At 41.2% G+C, this 22,313-nt stretch overlaps 1 protein-coding gene across 1 annotated transcript; it reads right to left on the minus strand.

Annotated features, from left to right (window-relative positions):
* Positions 1 to 1,282: 1,282 nt before the first annotated feature.
* Positions 1,283 to 21,656, minus strand: tbc1d30 (TBC1 domain family, member 30). The gene is given in 19 exon segments (XM_020651633.3): positions 1,283 to 3,388; positions 4,587 to 4,673; positions 5,478 to 5,647; positions 5,649 to 5,691; positions 6,391 to 6,530; positions 6,842 to 6,948; positions 7,051 to 7,156; positions 7,342 to 7,510; positions 7,657 to 7,755; positions 8,359 to 8,428; positions 8,781 to 8,810; positions 8,812 to 8,892; positions 8,894 to 8,968; positions 9,473 to 9,489; positions 9,492 to 9,597; positions 10,591 to 10,656; positions 10,957 to 11,018; positions 17,711 to 17,875; positions 20,995 to 21,656. Coding segments are annotated over 19 exon segments (3,348 nt in total). The 5' UTR covers positions 21,497 to 21,656; the 3' UTR covers positions 1,283 to 2,135.
* Positions 21,657 to 22,313: the final 657 nt, after the last annotated feature.

A 22,313-nucleotide genomic window follows, 5' to 3' on the forward strand; every position in this document is an offset into this window, starting at 1 on the left:
AGGAAACTAACATAACAGCTCTAAATTCAACATCTCTGCAGCTCTATTTAAGACCAGCTTAAATGACAAAATTAACAATTAACATGATGGCATTGTGATAAACATCTCCAATTATTTGTTCAGTCACAAGCTGCATACTTCTACAGCAGGTTTTGCCTCTCATTTGAAAGTTTGAAATGTTTGAAACAACTTTTCTTAAAAAAGTCCAAGATTGTGTCCGAAAACAACCTAACTTTGAAATATCCTGCAGTTCAAGTGACAACACGTAGCCTACCGCCGTTTCGAAGATATTTCAAGTTTCTGCAGAGACTCTCTTCCGACAATCCGGTAGGTGGATTTATTAGTGTAAACAAAGATGGCGACCGGAAGTGGCACTTCTTTTCTCGCGATCTAAAAATGAGACTTAGGAAAATTAGAATACATTTGTAGTCACTTGGATTCAATAGTAATTGTATATAAAAAATGATTAAAATTAATTTGGTGTCATTATTTTTTAAATAAAAGTAAATTCTAGCTACAATATCTGGTTGGTTAAAAAACAAAATTGGCAATTTAGAACAAAGTGGGGGTCAGGAAATGCCTTACAAAAAAAACAAAAAACGACAAATTTTAATATATACCAAAAAAGTAGTATGGTTTCAAATAAAACCAAATCAATAAATAAGTTAATTAAATTAATGTGTACAAATATTTAATGTAACTTGGCACATGACAGCAACAATGTAGGTTGTCTGCTGTCCTTTACACATTACATTGCCCACACCTGTGTGTATTATATTTATAAGTATATTTATCAAGTTTAGTATATCAACTCAGTACTTAAGTCTAAACATGGAAATAACTTGTGTTCTGCTTCTGGCCTTTCTAACAATTAATTACTATGTAAAATAACTGTATGTTTTTTAAGGCTGTTGTATTATTTTGTGTTACCAGTGTTTGGGTAGGCCTATCAGTTGGTGGTAGTGCGTTACTTCATATGCCTTAACCACCTTTAGAGAAAGTGGGGGTCCCCAGTCTATGGTACCCTTATCTTTGGGGTCACGAACTGAGAAGTTTGGGAACCCCTTAGAAAACAAGAGGCAAATATTTGTCCTCTGCAGCCAACAGAACATCTGTCATGCCAGCTAAATATTGCATATTGCAAAGTTGTAATTACCAAAATAGTAATAAACATTTACAATCCAACTTATAGTTTTTCTGCTTAGAGGTGTTTTTTTTATATTTCATGAAAAAGTGCTCCGGATGTGGTTGTAGTATACTGAATACACTGGGAGTCAACATATAGGTGCTGTGCAAGTTTATTTTAGTAATACAAAACTTGACCAAGCTGATCTAAGAGTTGTTTCCCATCCACACTTCCTCCATGGTTAAGCAAGATATTACATTCCTTGTGTGCAACAGTCAAGTGACACAAACACATACAGAGTTATGTCTTCATTTGATGGAACAAAAATGTAGGTGCTTTCGGACATCAGCAGTATTTTTGGGCACACACACACACAACGTTTTTGTGATTTTTATTTAGTCATTCTTATGTTTGTAATGTTTTTACTTTATTATTTTTAAATACTTGGCATAGAAACAACTGGATGGCTATTGTGTAATCTCATAAGGGGAAAAAGTTCATCATGTTTCCACACATGGTCCTTATGACTCCAGAAGGAAGTAGCCAGAATCTCTTTATGTTTCATTCCATGGAGAATCCTTATCTCAAAATTCACACATCCATATTAAGGAGACATAGGTGAACAGACACAAATGCAATGTAACTTTTTGTTGTTGTTTTTTAACATGAATCCTTTATGGTCAAGAAGGACCTGCATAGGCCACTTTAAAGGGCTAGATACTGTTGTAGTCCTGTGTTACCTTTGCAATACAGTACCAATGCAGTTGAAACACTACATAGTCTCCTAAATGTCTGTCTGTAATGGTTTGAATTCTAGGATGAACTTTTTGTCAGGTGAACCACACTCTACTCATTTCACGTTGAATAATCAAGCGATATGAGCTTTACATTTCATCTAATTAACACAAGACATGCCATTTTCTTGATCTGCAGGAGGCAACATGGTGTTGTTAGAGAATGACTTTTAATTGAATATGTGATTCTAACATCAGTTCAGGAGTACAGTTATTTATCTCCTTCCGATGGTTCCAGCACCACTACTACGGTTTAGGTTACGGCTGAGTTGAGGGAAATGAACTGTAGGGGTTCTGGATGTAGGACCATAGAGGCCGAGATTTCTTGCTGCTGCCGACTTCCTTGGCTGCTTGACACTTGGGAATGGGGAAAAGACCTGCTGTTTCAGAGTGATGGTGCCATTGGACTGGAATGCTGGGGTAGAGGGGGAGGATGTCATATGCGACCCAGACGATGAGGAGAGAGAAGAAAGTGAGGGAGTTGAGGGAGAGGACGTTTTGTAAAAAGCTGAGGATTCTGGAAGAGGGAGAGAGAAGAGGTCATTGGCTGAAGTGGATGACGGGAGGCCGGATGTAGAGCTTGGTGTCGGGGTGGGTAATGGTGTTGGAGAGGACGAGCAGGACAATTCCAGAGAAGTTGATGTAGGGACTGGTGATGTGGACGGACTCATGGTGGAGGGTGAGGAAGAAGGGATGTTGAGGGAGTGGCTGGGTGGAGGTAAAGCAATGGAGGAAAAGTGTCTGTCAGAGGCAGTGCTTCTTTCTGAACCTGAGGAATCAGAATCTTTGTGCCGGTTTGAGGCTGGCGGAGGAGGAAGAAGAGGGACTTTGGGTTCAGGTTTGGACTCTGGTAAAGTGTGATGTGCATCTGTGTTGTTGATGGAGGTCAGATTTGTTTGGTTCTCTAGATCCAGGGAGTCCAGTTGCACAACTACCTCAGCAACTTCTGCATCATTTATCCCATCAGCAACCTGCGGAGCCTCTTCACAGCCTGACCCTGCACCCGATGGATCTGTAGATGGAGGCTCAGAGAATTCACTTTCGCATTTCTGCTCCTCATCATCTTTATCTTCTTTGAACTTTCTCTCTTCACCCTCCAATCCTGCTGATTCTGCGTCTTCCTCCTCATCTTCCCTTTCCTCCGAGTCTCCGAACCCCAGCTGTGCTCGGGCTCTGGCAATATTCCTTCGATGCACCCGGACATGAGCACGCCAGGGCGACCCCATGCCTCCTCCAGGGCTGCCAGGAGACGCAGTGCAGTTGTAAGGAGTTGATCCGCAGCGCTGCCTGCCCGGAGAGCCCTGATTCTGGGACAGAGAAGCAGGTCGAGACCCGGGGAGTGTTGACATGTTAGTGGATGCGAGTCTTGAGCTTCCACCGCATTGTTTGCGACCCAGAAGGAGGTGGTTGATTACTGTGCTGGACGGGTTGAGCTGGGAGGGCAGCACTCGGGTGGCGGGGCACTTGTCTAGGGGGGAAGGTTACAGGAAAGACACAAAAATACATTAAAACAGGCTTACAAAGAGACGCCAGCTCCAGATGTATGAGATGCATGTTTGATGAGTGCAGCTGAATTTTTCTACACAGATTTTTGCTCAATAGTGTGATTTGTCTAAAAGAATTGTCAAAAAGAACCCTAATATATGAAACTTGAAATAATGTGATTCTGATAGATTTAAACTATTATATTTAAGCATTTTTTGCATTTGCATTTAAACTACATTTAAGTTTAATTTTTAATCATGCAGATGCAACAGCTTGGTTTCATTTAGGAAATGAGTCAGCTCTTCAGGGCATCAGACACCAGAGGGCACCAAAGTGTTCTAGCATCAGTTTTGTGTCTTTTCTCCTCTTAAGGATTTATCCACTAGGCCTCTCACAGAATGAATCTTGTAGTATTTTGGATTACAAGCCAAGTGCATTACAAAACATGTACAGTAATGCACAGTATGTTGTTCTTTTTTCAATATGCAGAAGAGCTTTACTGAGATTTTTTTCTTGGTGATGATTAGTGTCAAAGCAGAAGGGTGAGTGTATTTAAATTTGTGGACAGATGTTTGAATCTGAAATAGAAAAACAACATTCAATCGCACAGTAATACTGTTATACAAGCCTCACAGATCATATGTTAAGGATTGAGAGCGGCAACGACCAGAGGTTAGTAATAGAAAGCCAGAAACAGCAATCATTTTAAAATCAAATGAACTGATGGAGACATCTGTCACTGCTGAAGATATGCTCTGTGTTTATTTACGGGAATCATTGGTGCATTCAAAGCACACAGTATTTTGGCTTTATTATCATTGGGAATGTGTTAAAATTTAGATAGCTGAAAACCTTATGGGTTTCCTGTGTAGAGCAGCCAACACAAATTTAACAAAACTGTTTCTTTAAATCAAATTATATATCTAATGGACACATGTTCAGTAGTGGCAGGTTTCTCCTAATTTATATATAGAGTATAACAGGTTTATTGACTTTAATTCTGCATGAACCACCTGAATATAGAAAACAAAACCATCACCAGTTGACAATATTACCAATACCAAACCAGCTCCAAAGTAGTCTACCATCCACCTTTAATCATTTGAATCCAAATTAAATTTCCTCAAATCAGCCCAGGAGTGCCCAAATTCAAGAAAGCCCTTTTGTTTAGACACCAGTACCATCATCGTGGTGGTTAGTACTGTCGCTGAGTTCGTCTGGATGCTCCTTAGGAACCCCGGGACTTGTGGTCATTTCAGTTTCAGGTCCTGTGAGTCACACATCATTGTCAAACATCCAACTTTTCAATTACGCTGTTTGTAATTCTGTCACACCACTGAGGAAGCATCGTCTCATCAGTGTTTGTTTTTCTGTGGTAGTGCTATGATATGATATGATATGGTCACAGTTTTGTTTGCAGAAGAGCGAGCTCTGCCTGAACTGGTTTTTGTGTTTTAATAGACTTGGATGTAAACTGCCACTGAAGGCAAACAGCACGCTAGTGTTAAGGCAAGTATGAGCAAGTATTCTGTAAAGAAGCTACGGTTTATTTATCCAACAGAAGCAGGTTAGATCATCATGTAAGCCCTGGTCATCAAGCAACAGCCATTGACATGATGTAGATTAAACCTTTACCACAGGGGTGGAGCAGAGATGTTAAAAGTGCGGGTGTTCTGATGCTAGTATATTACCACCCTCTAGCAAATCAACACATTCTGTTTTATTTAATGTCCAATAACTAATGTTAGCTGACACATTATACAACAAGACAAAGTTACAAAAGATAATTAGACACTAACTTTATGAACATCCATTGTGAGTAACCCAGTTATCTCTCAAAACGAGATTCAAAACTACTCTTTGTGATGCTTTTATTTTGCTTTTCTTATTGCCTTATGCCTCGGTCTCTTTATTTCCGGTCTTCATATATAATGTGCTTTTATTTTGGAAAAACTGCAAAGGGACTTCGGCTACGGGAGTAAATAAATACAGCTAAAAGAACAACCAATAGGAAAAAAGACACGCCTGCTTTACCACCACAAAAAGGCAGCCATCACTTCTCCGCCCCTCACCTGTGCGGATGTAGAGCTGCATGGCCTGCTGCTGCTGCCGCCTCTTGATGCGCGTGTATTGCTTCTTCAGGGCGTAGATGTCTGTGCTCATCCTCTCCATCATCATGCTGTTGATCGCTGCTTGATGCTCTGCCCTGGCCCCTCCTCCTCCTCCTCCTCCCCCACCTCCTGCCCGGGCTCAGCTCTGCGATGTTCCCTTGCTCCGATCGCTGGTCTGCAAATTGAAAAACAACAACATACTGATCAGATCTTGTGTTGGGTTTATTTATCCCAACATTAAAATCCCTTTTGTTTGCTACTTGTTTATCTGAATTTTTTTGTTGTTTACTTGGTTATTCCGAGAAAACTGAGTCACTCCTTCCTGTTTGTTTTTCCTTTGATGAGGTTGGAAAAGAAAACAGGCTTTGAGGACAGGGTAAAGTGTGTTTGACATTTACTTCACTCAATTTCTGTTTTCTCTTTACCCTTAAAGAGAAAGGTCAGTGTATTTTATCCTCCTTTTTTTTTTTCAACAGCAGGCCGGCCTTCCTTTGTGCTACAAATCCAGGTCAAATTGGTTTGTGATGTGTTCTACTTATGAGGTTAAATGAAGCCCTTCATTTCTCTTGAAACCTCTCTGGAGAACCAGACTTCAGATCTTAAGCGATGTTTTTTTTTAATCTAAATCCTTCAGGCTGTTTGTATTTTTTAACATCTTTGACATAGCCGTTGAACTAGCAGGAAGTGGGGGATTTGTCTGGAGGAAACAGATCAGAGACGACGGTTTGTAATTGGAGTCAAATTGAGGTCAGGACAGGAGGATTTTGGGTGCGGCAATTTGTCTTGATCTACTTGGCTGATGTCTGTGTAAACTCTCCAGTGGGTTGCAGTTTTTAGAAAGCCTAAAGAGAGAGATTAATGAAGCCGCACTGACCTTTGATATGTTTCTGGTAGCGCTGCAGCTCGGGGGCCAGCAGGCCACCCAGGGGACCCAGGCAACCGAGCGCCGTCACCATTGAGTCTTCGTCATCCATGTCGGCATCGTCGTCGCTCTCCCAGCTGCCCAGACCGCCACTGGAATGAGAAAATAACATCGTCAGACCATCACTGCCACCAGAACAAATTTAACACACCTCCTTCTAGATCAAATTTGGACACAAATTAAGTAATTCTCTGAAGATTTCCTAAATTATACTTTTATTTCATGTATACTGATGATTTTAACATTTAAATTTAATAAGTCTGACCATCAAAACAAAACCATCTTCAATAATGGATTAAATTAAGGGTGTAGGGACTGGTTTTAAGACATTAAAACGATAATCAGCATGTTGAGAGATTTTAAATATTAAAGTGTCTTAGACTTGTAAAGAGTATTGACCAACCTGCCGTTGGATTTGACCGAGGTCGGGAAAGGAGTGATGTTGTAGGTGTACTTCTCTCTCAACTCAGCCAGCTGAGGGAACGGAAACACGGCGATGGAGTAAACCTCCTGAGGAACAAAGAGGGGAGAGGGAAAGGCGGTAAACGATTAATAAATAAACATTTTTTAACATGATATTGAAGAACTGTACACGGTTTGTTGTTTCCGTACCTGCATGAGTTCGGTGGGATCGATGAGGTTGTGCTCCAGCATCTCCTGAGTGAGACAACCCATCGTGCTGTAGAACTCGTCGGCTGTGTGACAGTACTCGATCCTCCTGGACGCAGACAGAGACGGAGGAAGAGAAACAGTGTGTATGAGATGAGGACCAAGGAGCAGACAAGAAAAACAGAGAGAAGAACCCAGAGGACCAGACGACAAACAAAAACAGAAAAAAAAAAACCTGATATTGTCTATTGCTGCCAAAATCCATATTTCTGTAACTGATGTTGTTGCACTCACTCTCCCAGTCTCTCCCAGATGGCGAGGGCGACTCTGAACAGCACCTCTGAACCCTCGAAGAACACCGAGTCCCAGATCTTCAGGACGGTGGGCGCAGGCAGGCAGGTGGCGAACATGGTGAGGAACCACTGCATGGTGAACACGTTGGTCAGCGGAGGCTCGTAGCTGCCTGAGAGAACACACACACACATCACAGGTCTAGATTTATGACTTTCACCCTTTAAATTCAGATTTTTGTTTTTATATCGCTCTGATCTCTGTTTGTTAACGATTTTTTTATGACTGTTTGTCTAAATGAAATGCAGAGATCTGTACCTCCGGCCTCTCGGTTTGCAGCTTTCTGGAGATGGTGGAGATGCTGGGAGAGTCGGGGCAGCTTTAGACGCAGCAGGTCTCTGAACACGGCCATGTCCACTAAAGAGAGAGTTAAATATACACAGTACATAAAGACACGTTAGTTAGAGATTCAACATGACAGTGACCTGTTACCGGCCTTTAAGAAGCATTCTTGCACAAAAAATAACTGATGTTTAGCAGAAATGTTGTGGATTTAGATTCTGTTGATCTACTAATGCCTTTCCTCTTCAGTGTCTTAAAACAGATTGATCTGTTTCCAATGTATCTGCAGCATTTAAATCACTAATCAACTTTAAATCAAGGCAAGTTTATTTATGTCGCACATTTCAACAACAAGGCAATTCAAAGTGCTTCACAAAAGACATCAAAAGCATCATGACAGAGGAAAGAAAAGAAACATTAAAATAGAATATTTAAAAAATCATTGAAATTATTAAATCTGAAAATACGTTCAAATATAAAATAATTCAAATGAAATTACTTGAAATAAATAAATTAAAAATATAAAAAGAGTTAAAAGTTACAGTGCAGAGTTAAAGTTTAAAATCTTATTCAAATTGTTTAATGAAAGGCAGCTGAAAGCTGGTATTGTCTCTTCTTTTTCACCTCCTATTAAGTATGAAATCAATCACAGAGTGTCTTTGTGTCTTTTGTTTTTACCTGACAAAGCTCGCAGGTTGTTGGCAAAATAACTCTCTGGTAGCACTTTGTCAATCAGATAGATCATCACCTGGAAGTAAAGGAAACAGAAAAGAGAACAGTTTCAGATTTATGTCCGTAATCATATTCAACATAGAATATCTCTCTCTCTCTCTCTCTCTCTCTCTCTCTCTCTCTCTCTCTCTCTCTCTCTCTCTCTCTCTCTCTCTCTCTCCTCTCTCTCTCTCTCTCTCTCTCTCTCTCTCTCTCTCTCTCTCTCTCCTCTCTCTCTCTCTCTCTCTCTCTCTCTCTCTCTCTCTCTCTCTCTCTCTCTCTCTCTCTCTCTCTCTCTCTCTCTCTCTCTCTCTCTCTCTCTCTCTCTCTCTCTCTCTCTCTCTCTCTCTCTCCTCAGCAGAATGTTTAAAATAATTATTCCAGTGTACCTTAAGTGCATCGCTCTCATCGCCCTCAGTAAACTTCCAGGATAAGTGCAGCCAGCACGTTGAATCCTTGGCAGTATCCCACAGATTTATTCCAGCGGGCGTACGCAAGCAAACACCCTCTTCAGCACCACCCTGTCCTGCTCCCCCTCCTGGCCACAGTAAGAACTGCAGCCCGTCCTGTGCAGGTCCTAGACGACACAAAAAATGCAAAAAGTGTGAGTGTTTTTTTTTTTTTTTTTTTTAACGGAATATTTTGTGGATGAATGAATTGAAGCTGTTAGGACAGAACACAGTGACCTGAAGAGAAATAGAGCAGACAGTGTTTGGACTTTGCTCTGCTGGTTGAAATCTCTGAGTCATGGAGGAATTTAAAAAAAAAGAGCTCAAGTGTTTCCATGATGCAGTCATCCCGTTCTCTGACGCACACGAACAAACATCCTCTCCCGGAACATTTATCTCCACAGTCACAACGACATTATCCTATTAATGCAGAGGCTCATTTCAAAACTCACATATAGTGTTACAATGCAGGATGTCATCGTAAACGTGGGCAACCATTGGCTGAAAATCCTTTAAAGATGTGTTTACACAGGAGAACAGCACAGAGAATGGCTGACTAAATAACACACAATGCAGAAAGACATTCATCTTAGTCCCCCACCCCTAAACCTCTCACAATACCACGTGGTTACCTTGACGATTTGGATGCGAGGGAGTCGTCGTCCGGGTTGCTGCGCTCATTAAAGGCGAAACGAAGCGTCTTGTCCCAGTCGATGGAGATACTGTGGAGGTACTGGTCTGCTAGAGTCAGCCAAACCTGCACACACAGACAACAGACACAGATTTAAAAAACACATGAATCATGAGCTGATATCAACAAGTGAAATTGAAAAATTAGATACCCAGTCCTTTTTTAAGCATGGTCCCCCATAGATGATTTAACAGCCATATGAGTAATATTCTCATGCTGCAGGTGTTAGCGCTGTTGCCTCATAACGAGGAGGTTCCTGGTTTGAATCCCCGTCAGACAGGAACTTTCTCTGTTTTTGTATTTTCTCCTAGAACATGTGGGTTCTCTCGGGGTGCTCCGGCTTCCTCCCTCATGCTCGTTAGATTAACTGGAGACTCTAAATTGGCCAGTAGGTGTGAATGTGAGTGTGGCTGGTTGTCTGTCTCTATGTCAGCCCTGTGATTGGCTGGCTATGAGTCAAGGTGATCCAGCCCCGGTGACCCCAAAGCAGAAGCACTATAGATAATGGATGGATGGATAATATTCTCTTGTTTTCTTGTGAGAGTGATTCATGTTGTTTTGCAAGTTCAGGAGACAAATTAGAGATGTTGTTGTTCGATCTCCTCGGTCAAGATGAAAGTAAACGCTGCCGTTTCCTCTCTCTCTCTCTCTCTCTCTCTCTCTCTCTCTCCCTCTCCCTCTCTCTCTCCCTCTCCCTCTCCCTCTCCCTCTCTCTCTCTCTCTCTCTCTCTCTCTCTCTCCCTCTCCCTCTCCCTCTCCCTCTCCCTCTCCCTCTCCCTCTCTCTCCCTCTCTCCCTCTCTCCCTGAGAGATAAATGTATGAGGATGTAAGATGAACGGCGTGCTGTGGACAAAGTGCTTCTGCATGTTGTTCTCTCAGACCGCACTGGTTCACTCAAGACCTTTGATCTTTACTCGCAGGTCAACGATGATGATGTTTTTTTTTTTCATAGTAACACAACTGGGACGTCACTAATCGTCACCTACTTATCGTTGCCATGGAAACACTGGACGTTACATCAAAGACTGCTACATAAGGAAGCTACGTAATGTTACATACCCTCTTCCTCCATTCCTTCGGGACCCCTGTCGGGAGTCTGGCCACTGCTTTGAGGGCATCGTACCACTGCAGGGAACAAACACACACACACACAAACACACACACAAACATACACACACACACACACACACACAGCTTTATTAACTCTTCTAATTAGCCGACACATTACCACTGAGGCTGAGGCATATTGAGCAATGTAGCATCAACTCTGAATGTCTTAAAACTATCATTTAACTGATGACAGCAGAGAGAAAAACAATACTTTGCATTATGAATACACTCTCACATTAAAACACTGAAGAGTCTGAACACATATTCACACTGCATTACAGTTAAAAGTATAAAATAATAAAGTGTAATATTTACCTGCTGGAATCCATTCTTCCCCAGCGATGGTTCGATGGTGAACTTCAGTCTTGTGTCAACTCCTAAAAGCAAACAGAGACACCTGGTCAGACTCATGCGGACGCAGATCTAGGCCACTTTCATTGTTCTAGTCCTGGAGGCTTTCCATTACGCAATGACCCCTGTTTTACTGCAGTTTGTTTAGCGGACACTTTGCGCTCTTCCACATGACACGGATACAAAGCAGGAGAGTTTCCTGATAGCAGAAACAAACAGTGAACGTGACACATGGAGACGGGTAGATGTGAACAGGTGATGGACTACAGGCAGCCAAGACACACACTGCTGCAGATTTTCACAGTTTAATAATTGAACTCTGTGACCTCTAAGAAGGCTGGATGTAGAGCAGATGATGAATGAATGTATGAATCAGTCACTCACAGTTACAATCATTTGGTTCAAACTTGTAAAATATCAGGATTTGTTGCTTTTCATTGGTAACTGGGAGAGTAAATGTCAAGTAACGAAGTACAAATACTTTGTTACCTTAAGTAGAAATTTTGGGTATCTATAATTTACTGCAGTAATTACTTTTCAGCTGACTTTTTACTTCTACTTCTTACATTTTCACACAATTATCTGTACTTTCTACTCCTTACATTTTAAAAATAGCCTCGTTACTCCTATTTCATTTCGTCTTGTCATCGTTCAAAAAAAAACAAAGACCTATCCAGATAAATCGCGCCATCCGGATAGAGTGAATTTGATTGTGGTTGGATGAGAAGTAGAAACATATATCATTCCATTACGTTGTGGCGAGGCCTAAGCTTTTGTCCTTAATGGCATTTTCCCCCCTTACATTACTTTTACTTTTATACTTTAAGTCGTTTTGAAACCAGTACTTTTACACTTTGAGTAAAACGCTTGAGTTGATACTTTAACTTCTACAAGTCTTTTTAAAACCCTAGTATCTATACTTCTATGTGAATACTTCTGACACCTCTGAGAGAACTTCTTGGTTTCTGAATGTTTATCAGACAAAGTGAAGATGTAAAATTCGGCATTCTTGACATTTTTACATTTTACAAAAACGTTAGCAGACCACATGTCATGTTGTAGTTTATAATAAAACCCCTTCAGGAGAAATATCTAGTGCATTGCCCCTTCTCTAAAAACATAACTTGGACTAGTTTAAAGATGCTTCAAAGAGAAGGGACAGGCTGGAGACTTTTTACAGAAATCAAAAGATCTGTTTAAAAAAAACTACAAATCGATCGAGCTAAACACCAGAAGTAAGGTTTTGACCCCTGCACCAAGCACCCCAAGAGAAATGCACACTTTGTATTGAAAACCATGTTGTATCAAGGAAAATATACTTTGTCATGCTGGTAGTTTTCACATTTAAACATCGATTCTTTTGAACGGAGTCTGGTTACGTTACGCGGAAGTGTCGCTGTCCATTTCCGCGTGGTGCTGAATCCGCGTTTCAATCTTCTTAAAGCTTCTCTTTAAATCGTTTAAAATCCATTTGCCCACACCAAACCAACATCTTAAATGATTTTTCTAAACCCCCTCGCCCCCCGTCCTGCAGACAAAACGGAAATGAAAGTTTCGACGTGCAGGTCGTGACATGTCTCGGCTCGGGGCCAACAGCTCAGCCAGCGGCCATGTTTCTCCCTTTCCCCTCTCTCTCTCTCTCTCTCTCTCTCTGGAGGATCGACCAGAGAGAGAGAGAGAGAGAGAGAGAGAGAGAGAGAGAGGCTGCCGAATTAACTAAAAGTACGAGTAACATCGTTTTCACCTCCAACAAAAGTCCCTGTCCCGGGATAAAATGTGTGATCAACCTGTTTGCTCCGCCTCTGTCGTTTTGTCCTGCGCCATTCTCCCGATTTACTCTGCGTGCGTTTTTTCCTGTCAGATCTTTGGGAGAGGATTAACAGTGAAAACCCTCCTCCTCCTCCTCCTCCTGTCACAGATTACACCGACACAACTGACACACAGCCCATCTGAGGACCGAGACATCAGAGACAGGGGGCAGAGGGTTCACTCTCTTATAATAAACGAGATTTTAAATGAAGTCAAATTAAGTCAGGTGGAGGATGTGTAGAGAGTACATGGAGGAGGGAGGAGTGGAGGGAAGCTGATAGAAAGAGCAGGAGAAAGGGGAAGTAATAAATAAAAGGGGTGAGAGAGAGAGAAAGAATCCAGCAAGGAGCGATGGCAGTTTTAGTTATATTGGCAGGAAGAAAAACAAAACATTTAAAAAAACCTACAACATTTTTTGGGACCATAAAATGGTTTTTGAAACGTGTGCGCTCTTTTGCTTGGCCAAAAATTACCTTTGAAAAATAACACACCGCTCTACCCAATCACAATTGAGCAGTCTGTGTTAACTTTTTTAAATTTGGTTGATTTTGATATTTGCCATTTTTGTACAAAGAATTGAAGGTTGTTTTTTTAAAGTGGGGTCCCCACCCGAGCCTGATGAAATATAGGGGTCCTTGAAATGGAGAAGTTTGGGATCCCTTAATCTATAGAGCTCTTGTTTGTAATATCTGGGTTAAAGGTCCTTACTCATTTGATCACAGAGTTACCAAACACATGAACAAAACACAAACAGCACTGGATGTTATCTGACTCCAAAGAGATTTTCTGTATTTCTTTAAATTACTTTCCAGAAGTGAAGAAGTATTGAGCGTCATCTGATCCTACCTCACATGTTCGGTGAGAGTGATACATGATTAAATAACAGAAACCCAGCCTGCACCTTTAATCGCCCTGTGTGCTCTCATGATTTGATTTAAACTCAGTGGAGAAGTTTTACCATCAGGTTTAATTCTCTCTATCTGTTGGAAATGAATTCATGTGACACTCTTATGGAAACTGGATGGTTTTGTTACAGCTAATAAGTTAGATCCATTAAAGTGTTTGTGACGAGGCAAAAGAGAGTCATTTATCAGTTGGTGAATTTGTTTTTAAACTGATGAAACACCGTGTGTCTCATATGTGGTACCTTAAAAAAAATTTTTGTATTGAGCTACAATTTGAAATGTCTCCATGTGTTTGTACGGGGTATTTTATGTACAGCATGCATGCAAACCATCTTACTAACCTATCTTATTATTTCTCATTAATTTCTTCCATACTTTGTCTTTACATTTCCATTCATTTTTGTAAGTATTAGTATTCACAATAAATTAAACAAAGATTATAAAAATGTAATTTTTTCTATAATAGGTATTAAAAAATGTAAATGTACGTTTAATTTTGTAGCCATGTAGTTCCCTTTACTTTAAAAAAATGTACCTGACACTGAGCTCAAATCAAGCTGACACCTGATGTACATTGATTATAAATGTTATAGATCATTCTTATTATCTAATACAATTGTTTTGACAGCCCAAATGCGTCAATATGGGAAAGAAATACTTAAAATATCACTTTTTGTTCTTAATTTTGTGCATAATGGTACATAAAGTAGCAGAATTTAATGAGACAAAGTGTCAATAAAATCAGGTCTCTTAGGCAGTGAAAAAAAGGGGGAAAAGAGAGTATGAAGGATGACATCTGCATGAGAGCAGCTACAGATTTGAAAGGCATGGCCCTACATGACCCTGCGCTTACATGCAGTATATTGCCGAGTTTTCTCTGCACTTCATTTCCTACAATAAACCGCCATGATCCGGACCTGCAATGCTCTCACGGCTCACCTGGCTCCAAGGTGCAGAGCAGCCGCGGTGCACTCCGGGATATCCCGTTCCGTTTCTTCAGGACGTTGCTGATGATGTTACCGACCCCTCCCGCGCTCTGCTGCCGCTGCCTGGCGCCCGCCCTCGGCCTCCTGCCGGCGGAGTAGAGCCGCTCCTGCCTCATCCGGAACCGGAGCGTTCAATCAGCTCATCTGCCTGGTCCCCCGCACGAATATAAAACCTCCTTTATGTCCTCTTTTGTGCTGATTAATTCATCCTGATATCCAGAGAAGCAGCTGTTCTTCCAAAGGTTTTTACCTCCAAGGCGTTATAATCGATTACTCTGATTACCGCGTTTTCAATCGCTTCCGCTTTTCGCTTGTGGTTTCGTTTTATTCCCCGAAAGATCCACGGACCTTTAACTCATCACTCAGCGGAGCAGCAGAAAGGAAGCGACTCAAATATCTGAATAAAATATGGGTTAGAAGTGTCTAAAAACAGCCCATCGCTCTGTGGTTTGTGCAGCTTGTACCCGGCAGTGCTGCTGCTGCTGCTCCTCCTGCTGCTGATGCTGCACACCTCCTCATCCTCCTCCGATCTGACGTCACCAGGAGGAGGTGCAAGGATGGAGGGATGCGGTAGGATGGAGAGACACGCGGGGAGGAGACAGAGAGGATGAGGTAATGGAGGACAGAGGAGCAAAGCGTGAATAAAGAGAGCAGAGGTGGGTGTTGTTTTTTTTGTTTGTTTCATTAACCCAGATTGAGAGGGGAAGTGAGGCGGAGAGAAATGAAGCAAAGGGTGGCAAGAAAAGATTTATTTTTTGCATCAGCAGCATCATGAAAAAAAAAAAAGAAGGTTGTGCAATATGTGATGAAGAACAAATCAACTCATAAACCCCGTGAAGCAAAATGACTGATAACCACATGAATCAATCACGTCAGCGACCTTTTTCTCTGCGGGGAGTTTCATCCAGGTAAAATAAATCATCTACTTGTGATGTCACAGTGGGATTCTGGTAAAAAAAAAAAAAAAAAAATGTTGCTGCAACTCAAGAACAGTTAATACTTAACCTCTATGCTCTCCTCAAGATTCAAATCTGCAAACTACTTCATGCTAACTTCTCAGAAACACAGATTGCACGGTCAACTTCCTTATCGAGACGTTTGCAAACAAGAGACTTATCAACAAAAATGACGTTTGTGATCTGAAGTCGATGATGCACGTCCGCTTTAAGTGCTTCCTGGATGGAGAGTGAATGACTCTCTGAATCAATACGAGCAAACAGTGAAGATGACGATTAGAGGAAATGATCTGTGTTCACCTGTGGGCACCGCGGTAAACTTACAATTCTACAATTCACTTAGCAGACGCTTTTATCTGAAGCGACGTACATCAGAGAGTAAGAACAACACAAGCAAGGATCTAGAAAAAAGGGAACAATGTCAGTAAGAGCAAACGATCAGCTTTGAGTCTGATTGGACACACAGGTGCTGACAGGAAGTGACCAGAGGCAAAGCACAACATTGAGGGCAGTTCTTGAGAGCTCTAATCAGTATAGAAACCATCTTATAAGTCGTCGTTATCAAACAAAAACCATCGTCATTACCATCATCATCATCAATAATATGGAGACCATCATCATTAAGTTAGTAGGTATTCATGAAAGAGCTGGGTCTTTAGCTTTTTCTTAAAGGTGCAGAGGGACTCCACAGATCACATGGAGTTTGGAAGTTCATTCCACCACCGGGGGACGACAGAGTCTAGTCAGCGTCTTGTCTCTTCATTCTTTAACATATCTATCTCTAAATCACGTCAGGATGTTAAAATATTCACATCACTCAACACTGGAAAGTTAGTGTTTACACTGGCATTTGCACAGCCGATGACGGATGTAGATGGTTTTAAATTCCCGTGTAAAATGCCACCTGCAGACAGAAGCATGGTGTCTGAGACAAAGACTGGCTGTACTGGAAATATGAACACAACTCGTCTCTACCTCCAACAAGGACAAACACTTCCATTGTTGTTCAGTCCTGCTGAACGCTAACGAGTTATAACGATAAAAAAAAAAAATCAGACTTACAAACAAGAAGATCTAAATGACTTCAGTTGTGTTTAACCTTTTTCTTCACATGTCAAAAGAGATGATGTCGCCGTGAAGGAATCCCCCCCTGCTGTGATTCAGGATGGTGTTTATATCGCACCACCGGAATAAGATCTATAATCTCTACCCTGGAGACATTAATTATGTTTTTTTATGCTCCTAAACGTCTCATAACAGAAGAGTCACATACAGGATTCTGTTTTTTGACAGTGCAAACATGATTCTTCAATAATCATGCGCTTTGGGCTTAAACAGTTTATAATGTAAATATGAGAGTGATTTTCAGACTGCATGATGTGATGTGACGACTCTGGACATGTTCAAATATTCAAGTTTTTATTGGGTGTTTTTTCTGATTTATTGAATAACTTCTCCACACAACACCGCACTGGATTAGAAAAATGTGTTTTAAGAGGGATCAAAATGTGCTTTTCGAAAAGTTTGATGTCTTAAAAAACGATATCAGATGTGTCTCAAAGCAGTTTTTTGATGTTCTCTACAAACCAAAACTATTTATTGAAAGGAGAAGATATTTCTAGGGATGTCAGTTAAACATATTAGTAATGTTTTGATATGTTGGCTCTGGATGTCAATCAAATAATATGTTCAAGCTGTAATACAGAGGCCACCACTAGGCGGCGCTGTTTGGCATGGTGATGTAGAAAATGGAGATGAAAATGTATGCAGGCTGCGTCAGGTTTCATAAAGTGGAAGCGCATTCAGAACAGGAATGTGGACGTTAACCTGCAAGGACTGAAGGCTGGCTTGTAAATTCATTGTGCTCAAATTTGACTGTTTTCTGAGGGGTTTTCTTACCTTTAGAGTAGAATGTTCAAATTAATTTATACTTCATTAAATCAATTTTAAATGAGTTTAAATGAGTCGGGAACGTCCCTACATCACCACAAACATGCTAAATGTTTTCCAGTCTTTTGTCTTTTCCCAGCACTAAAGCAAAAGAAGAAATGTGTTTCCTTACGTCGTTTCTGTGACACCGCCTGAAGACAAGCCGTGATGACGTCGTAGTTTTTCTGCATCTTGTGAAAGAGGCGGTCGCGTCTCTTCAGCTGACGGAGCAGCTTGGCCGACTGCAGACCTGTGCGGTACTTCACCTCCTGGATGATCGACTGCAGCTCTTCTGGGGCTGTAAACAAAAAAATATATAGAAACGTCCAAGTTAGATAAAAGGTTGCAGGGTGCAGGATAGCCTATAGCGGTTATGTTGCATGCCCCATGTACAGAGGCTGGAGTCGTCGTCGTCTCAGCGGCCGGGGGTTCAAATCTGACCTTTGCAATCCCACCAATAGAGTTGGTGAAAATTTATAAATTTTTACCCCAGATTCAGCAGCAAAGGGCGGCAAGCTGTCAAGTTTCGTGACCTCAAAAGCAATAACAAGCGCAGAGGTAGTTTCCATGATAAATGTCATATTTATCGGTTTGGTTGGTCACAGTGTCACAGCACAGAGAGGTTTCATTATTTCAGTTTGCACTCTGACTAAAGGTACTGATGTAGTTTGAAATACCATGTGACATCTTGCACTTCACCGTCAGATCAGAATATCACGCTCATTAGTCTGTTTCCAAGCTGCAGGCTAAGAACAAATGAAAACCAGAAGCCTCACACAAACACACTCCCATCTCATGTTCAACTAAAGGTGTTTCAAACCTATGACCAAAATAGACAACAAACCCGTGGAGCTGGATAATAAATTGTATATTTGTGTTCCATTCACTTACATTTTTAAAGGTGCACTATGTAGTTTTGGTAGAGAAATGTGAAAGTTGGAAAAATGTACAGATTTATGTCCATCATAACTCTAAACACAAACTGTCCTCAGAGGAAAATGTGCTCCCTGTGACAATGTTTGAAGATAAAATACTACGTGGGAAGTTATGGTGGTGGGCCAGGAACAGTATTGAAAAAGGTCATGACTTATACATTTAAGGATAATCCTAATAAAATGTATTTTCTTGTGATATTTTAAAATGAAGTAATTACAATCATGAGTACGCTTACATATACTCTAGATGTATAAAATATTTTCAGTGGTTACACCACTTGACATTTTTAGGTCCATTCAGTCTGACCTTTTTGAAAAAAACATGTAAATGTAATTTTAAATAACACAAAACCAACATGAATACAAATCTCACATCTTAATGAACCTGATGCGTGCTTTCAAATTGTGTTTTAAACTGGTCATCTGAACAACCCTAATTTGTCACTGACAAGAGAGATAATCACCGGTACAACTGACAGTATGCAGGAAGCAGAGCATATACTTGATTTCTGCTGTATTCATGTGTAAAAGGTCACACATTCTTCCTTTAAGGCAGAGGCAGACTACCAACTCCAACATCTTGCAGAAATGCTGCTTTTTTAAAGGAATCTGGTGGCTTCAAATAGAGAGCTGTATCAGCTGTTTCCCTCGTTCATTAAAGGTTCTGCCTCCTTCCTGTTATGATGCCAGACACTGAATAACATTTGAGCCTGTCTGCTGCAAAAAAAACAGCTATTTTAGAGGACATACATACTGTGATAATGTGCATAAACATTGCAGCCGTTCAGACCTGTTTTGTACCTGCAGGCTGAAGAAATCTCCCGCAGAAAGTGTTTGCACATGCTAGTCATCCAGGCCCAAAAAATAAGTGTAAACAAGGCCCCAGGTTTAAAAATATACAGCACATCCCCTTCCAACAAATGGATCTAAATGTCATCATAAGTTGGGGGATAATTCCTCATTAAAAACTGTTTAAAAACTGTTCTGTGAGGCGTTTTTCACACTGTTTCCTCTTCCTGAGTGTCGGCTCTGTCTGCATTGTTTAAGTTGACTGCGCCTCACAGTGTGATAAAGGGCAAACAGTGAAGTCGCAGACCTGAGCGGTGTTTACTGAAGGACTCCACTTTAACAGGAGGAAACAATGGGCAGCGTGGCAACTCACTGTAACGTGCCTTTGAAGACTCTGAGGCAACTGACTGCAGCACAATGTGAGGAGCGGTAAATATACTGTCAGCGCTCTTTTCAGCGTCTGTTTGTGCATGCATGGCAGGATTTGCATGCCGTGAGACGTTTACTGTCCATCCAGTTAGCTCCTACTGGTGTCTCGTGCTTGTAGGAATGTCAGCTATCATAAACTAAGAGTGAAAAAGACACTGAGCTCATCTCACGAAATGAATCCAATTGATTTCAGCTTTTATTAGATTTATCATTTGTTGTCTTCCTCCAAAGCTTGAGCGTACAAAAAAACTATTTAAAGTCGATTTATTGTATTTTCTACAAACGCAAACGCCCTCAACCTGACCTCATGGGCAGTAAAGGAATCAGATGGAGACGTGGCTGATGCACATTTTGTAGCTTCTTTACAGATAGAAGATAAAACTGAGTGTTTCTGCTTTGTTTTCCGCACATTCAGTCGTCATGGCAGGCCACTAACTTTAATATTTGCGCCACTGCTTTCTTCCTCATCTCAAGGAAGCCCAGTTTTACAAATATTAAACTGGGCTTGTTTACCCAAGATGCATCTCTTCACCAGGTAAACACAGTGGAGGATAGTGATGATGTTAAGACATCTCTTGACAAAACACCGCCTGAAGCATTGATAGTTGCATCATTGACGTAAATCAACACAAATGAATTAAACTAACAAACATGTTGGATCAACATCATGAATACTGGTGCTGATCTATTTCTTAACAGGTGGAATCTTATTTGAATAAGTAGTATGTATCCAGGACACAAGTGCAATTGTTATAATAAACTAGCAGCATTTACATGAATGTGCTTTTGGGATTTTAATCTGTTAATTAAATAAAGAATTGTCCGTGTTTTGCAGTAATGTGGATGATATCAGAAAAAGTCCCAATATAACTAGATTTAATGTAAGATAATCAATTGGTACTCAGTTTGATTTAGCCCAGGAGTGGGCAACTGGCGGCCCCCCCATCAACCCTCAATGTGGCCCTCAGGTCAATTAATTGGAAACATGAAGAAAAACATGACAAAATCTGCCATGAAATCATGAAAACCTGAAATATGTCCATACAAATATTTGATCACTGGTATATGTTGAGTTCAATTTGAGACATAATTGACTGTTATCGTTTTTGTATCCTACAATTTGGCCCTCTGGCAGTGAGAATTAAATGAATGTGGCCCCTTGCTGTGACCAAAGTTGCCCATCCCTGATTTAGCCTGATATGAAGGAGCAATATGGAAGAACATAGAATTACTCCCAGAGCAGTAAGTTCCCGACCCCCCTCACCTTTCTGGGCCAGGTAATTCATCTGATGCCTCCTGGTGTGTTTCTGCTGGAGCTCCTGGAGGAAGTTGGACCCGGAGTTACTACGTCCCAGGAAGGCATCGGACCCGGACGCCTCGGTGGAGCTGTCCCAGCTGTCCACATTCCTCCTGCTGCCCCCGCTGTACGTCTCGTAGAGCTCCACCAGCAGGCAGTCCACTATGGAAGCCCTCGGACCGTTCCCCACGCCTCCTCCGTGGGACTCGGAGTCGCTGCTGTCCGCGGCCGTGCTGGTGCACCTTTGGGCGGCTGTGTCGGCGCCGAGCTGCCGCTGCTGAGCCAGAGGTGATGATGTGTCATTAGGGGACTCTGCGCGGATCGTCCACTGATGAAAGCCGGAGAAGTCATCCTGCAGGGAGGTGACAGAGTTGACGAAAACGCCGCTCTCTCCCTCGGAACAAACGCCACCGTCGCATATGTCAACTTCCAAAAGTTCATCCCCGTTTAAATGTTCTTCTGTCGCCATGTTTTTCAAGAGCAGTGAATTACCTGTAACTGTTTTCTAAGTGAGAAGTTTTAAAGTTTTCTCTGAGCGTCCACCTGGAGCTCTCCATTCCTCTCCTGAAGAAGGTGAAGTCTTGTCTGACAGCTTTTTTTTGTTTCCTTCCTGAAAGTTTCCGGATTCGATCATCCTGCCCCCCCCCCCCCCCCCCCCAAACCCCCCCTGACTGAACAATGGGCCGGCCCACGTCGTGAAAAACTTCCCAACGGCTGGCAAACTTTGTCCACAGGTCGAGCGACAGGTGCTGCAGTAGCCTTGACCAATCAGAGAGGAGTCAAAAGTATTCCGACCAATCAGCTTCCTCCTTTAAAGGCTATACTAGGAGGTCGTTTAAAATGTATAATTTGACTGTATTTAATACGGAAAACAATTATATAACATAAACAAAATAATAAACCTGCACTTACAGTGTCTTGTAAGGCATTTAAATCATTATTACTGAATCTTTTATCACATATTACACATTTTTATTGTCTCATTGTCCTATAGTAGCCTATCCAGGAAGGTTTCACACTCTTTTCAAAATGTGTTGGAAATGTTTGTTGATAATATTATAAAAACTTTGAAACACTGAGCGTGTCATTTTCATTTGATTCAAATTAGTAGAGAGTTTTTATTTCTTTTTTTTATTCCATTACACAGAAAAAGCCATCCAACTTAAATCTACAATTTCAATATATAGGCTACTATTGTACATACATTTTTTTCTAATCTTGTAGTCATTTTGTTGATATCCTTTTTATTTTCAACTTCTACTGTAAATGTGTTATTTTCTATTGTA

Source organism: Labrus bergylta, chromosome 23 (genome assembly GCF_963930695.1).
Source record: "Labrus bergylta chromosome 23, fLabBer1.1, whole genome shotgun sequence".
Taxonomy (NCBI): Eukaryota; Metazoa; Chordata; class Actinopteri; order Labriformes; family Labridae; genus Labrus; species Labrus bergylta.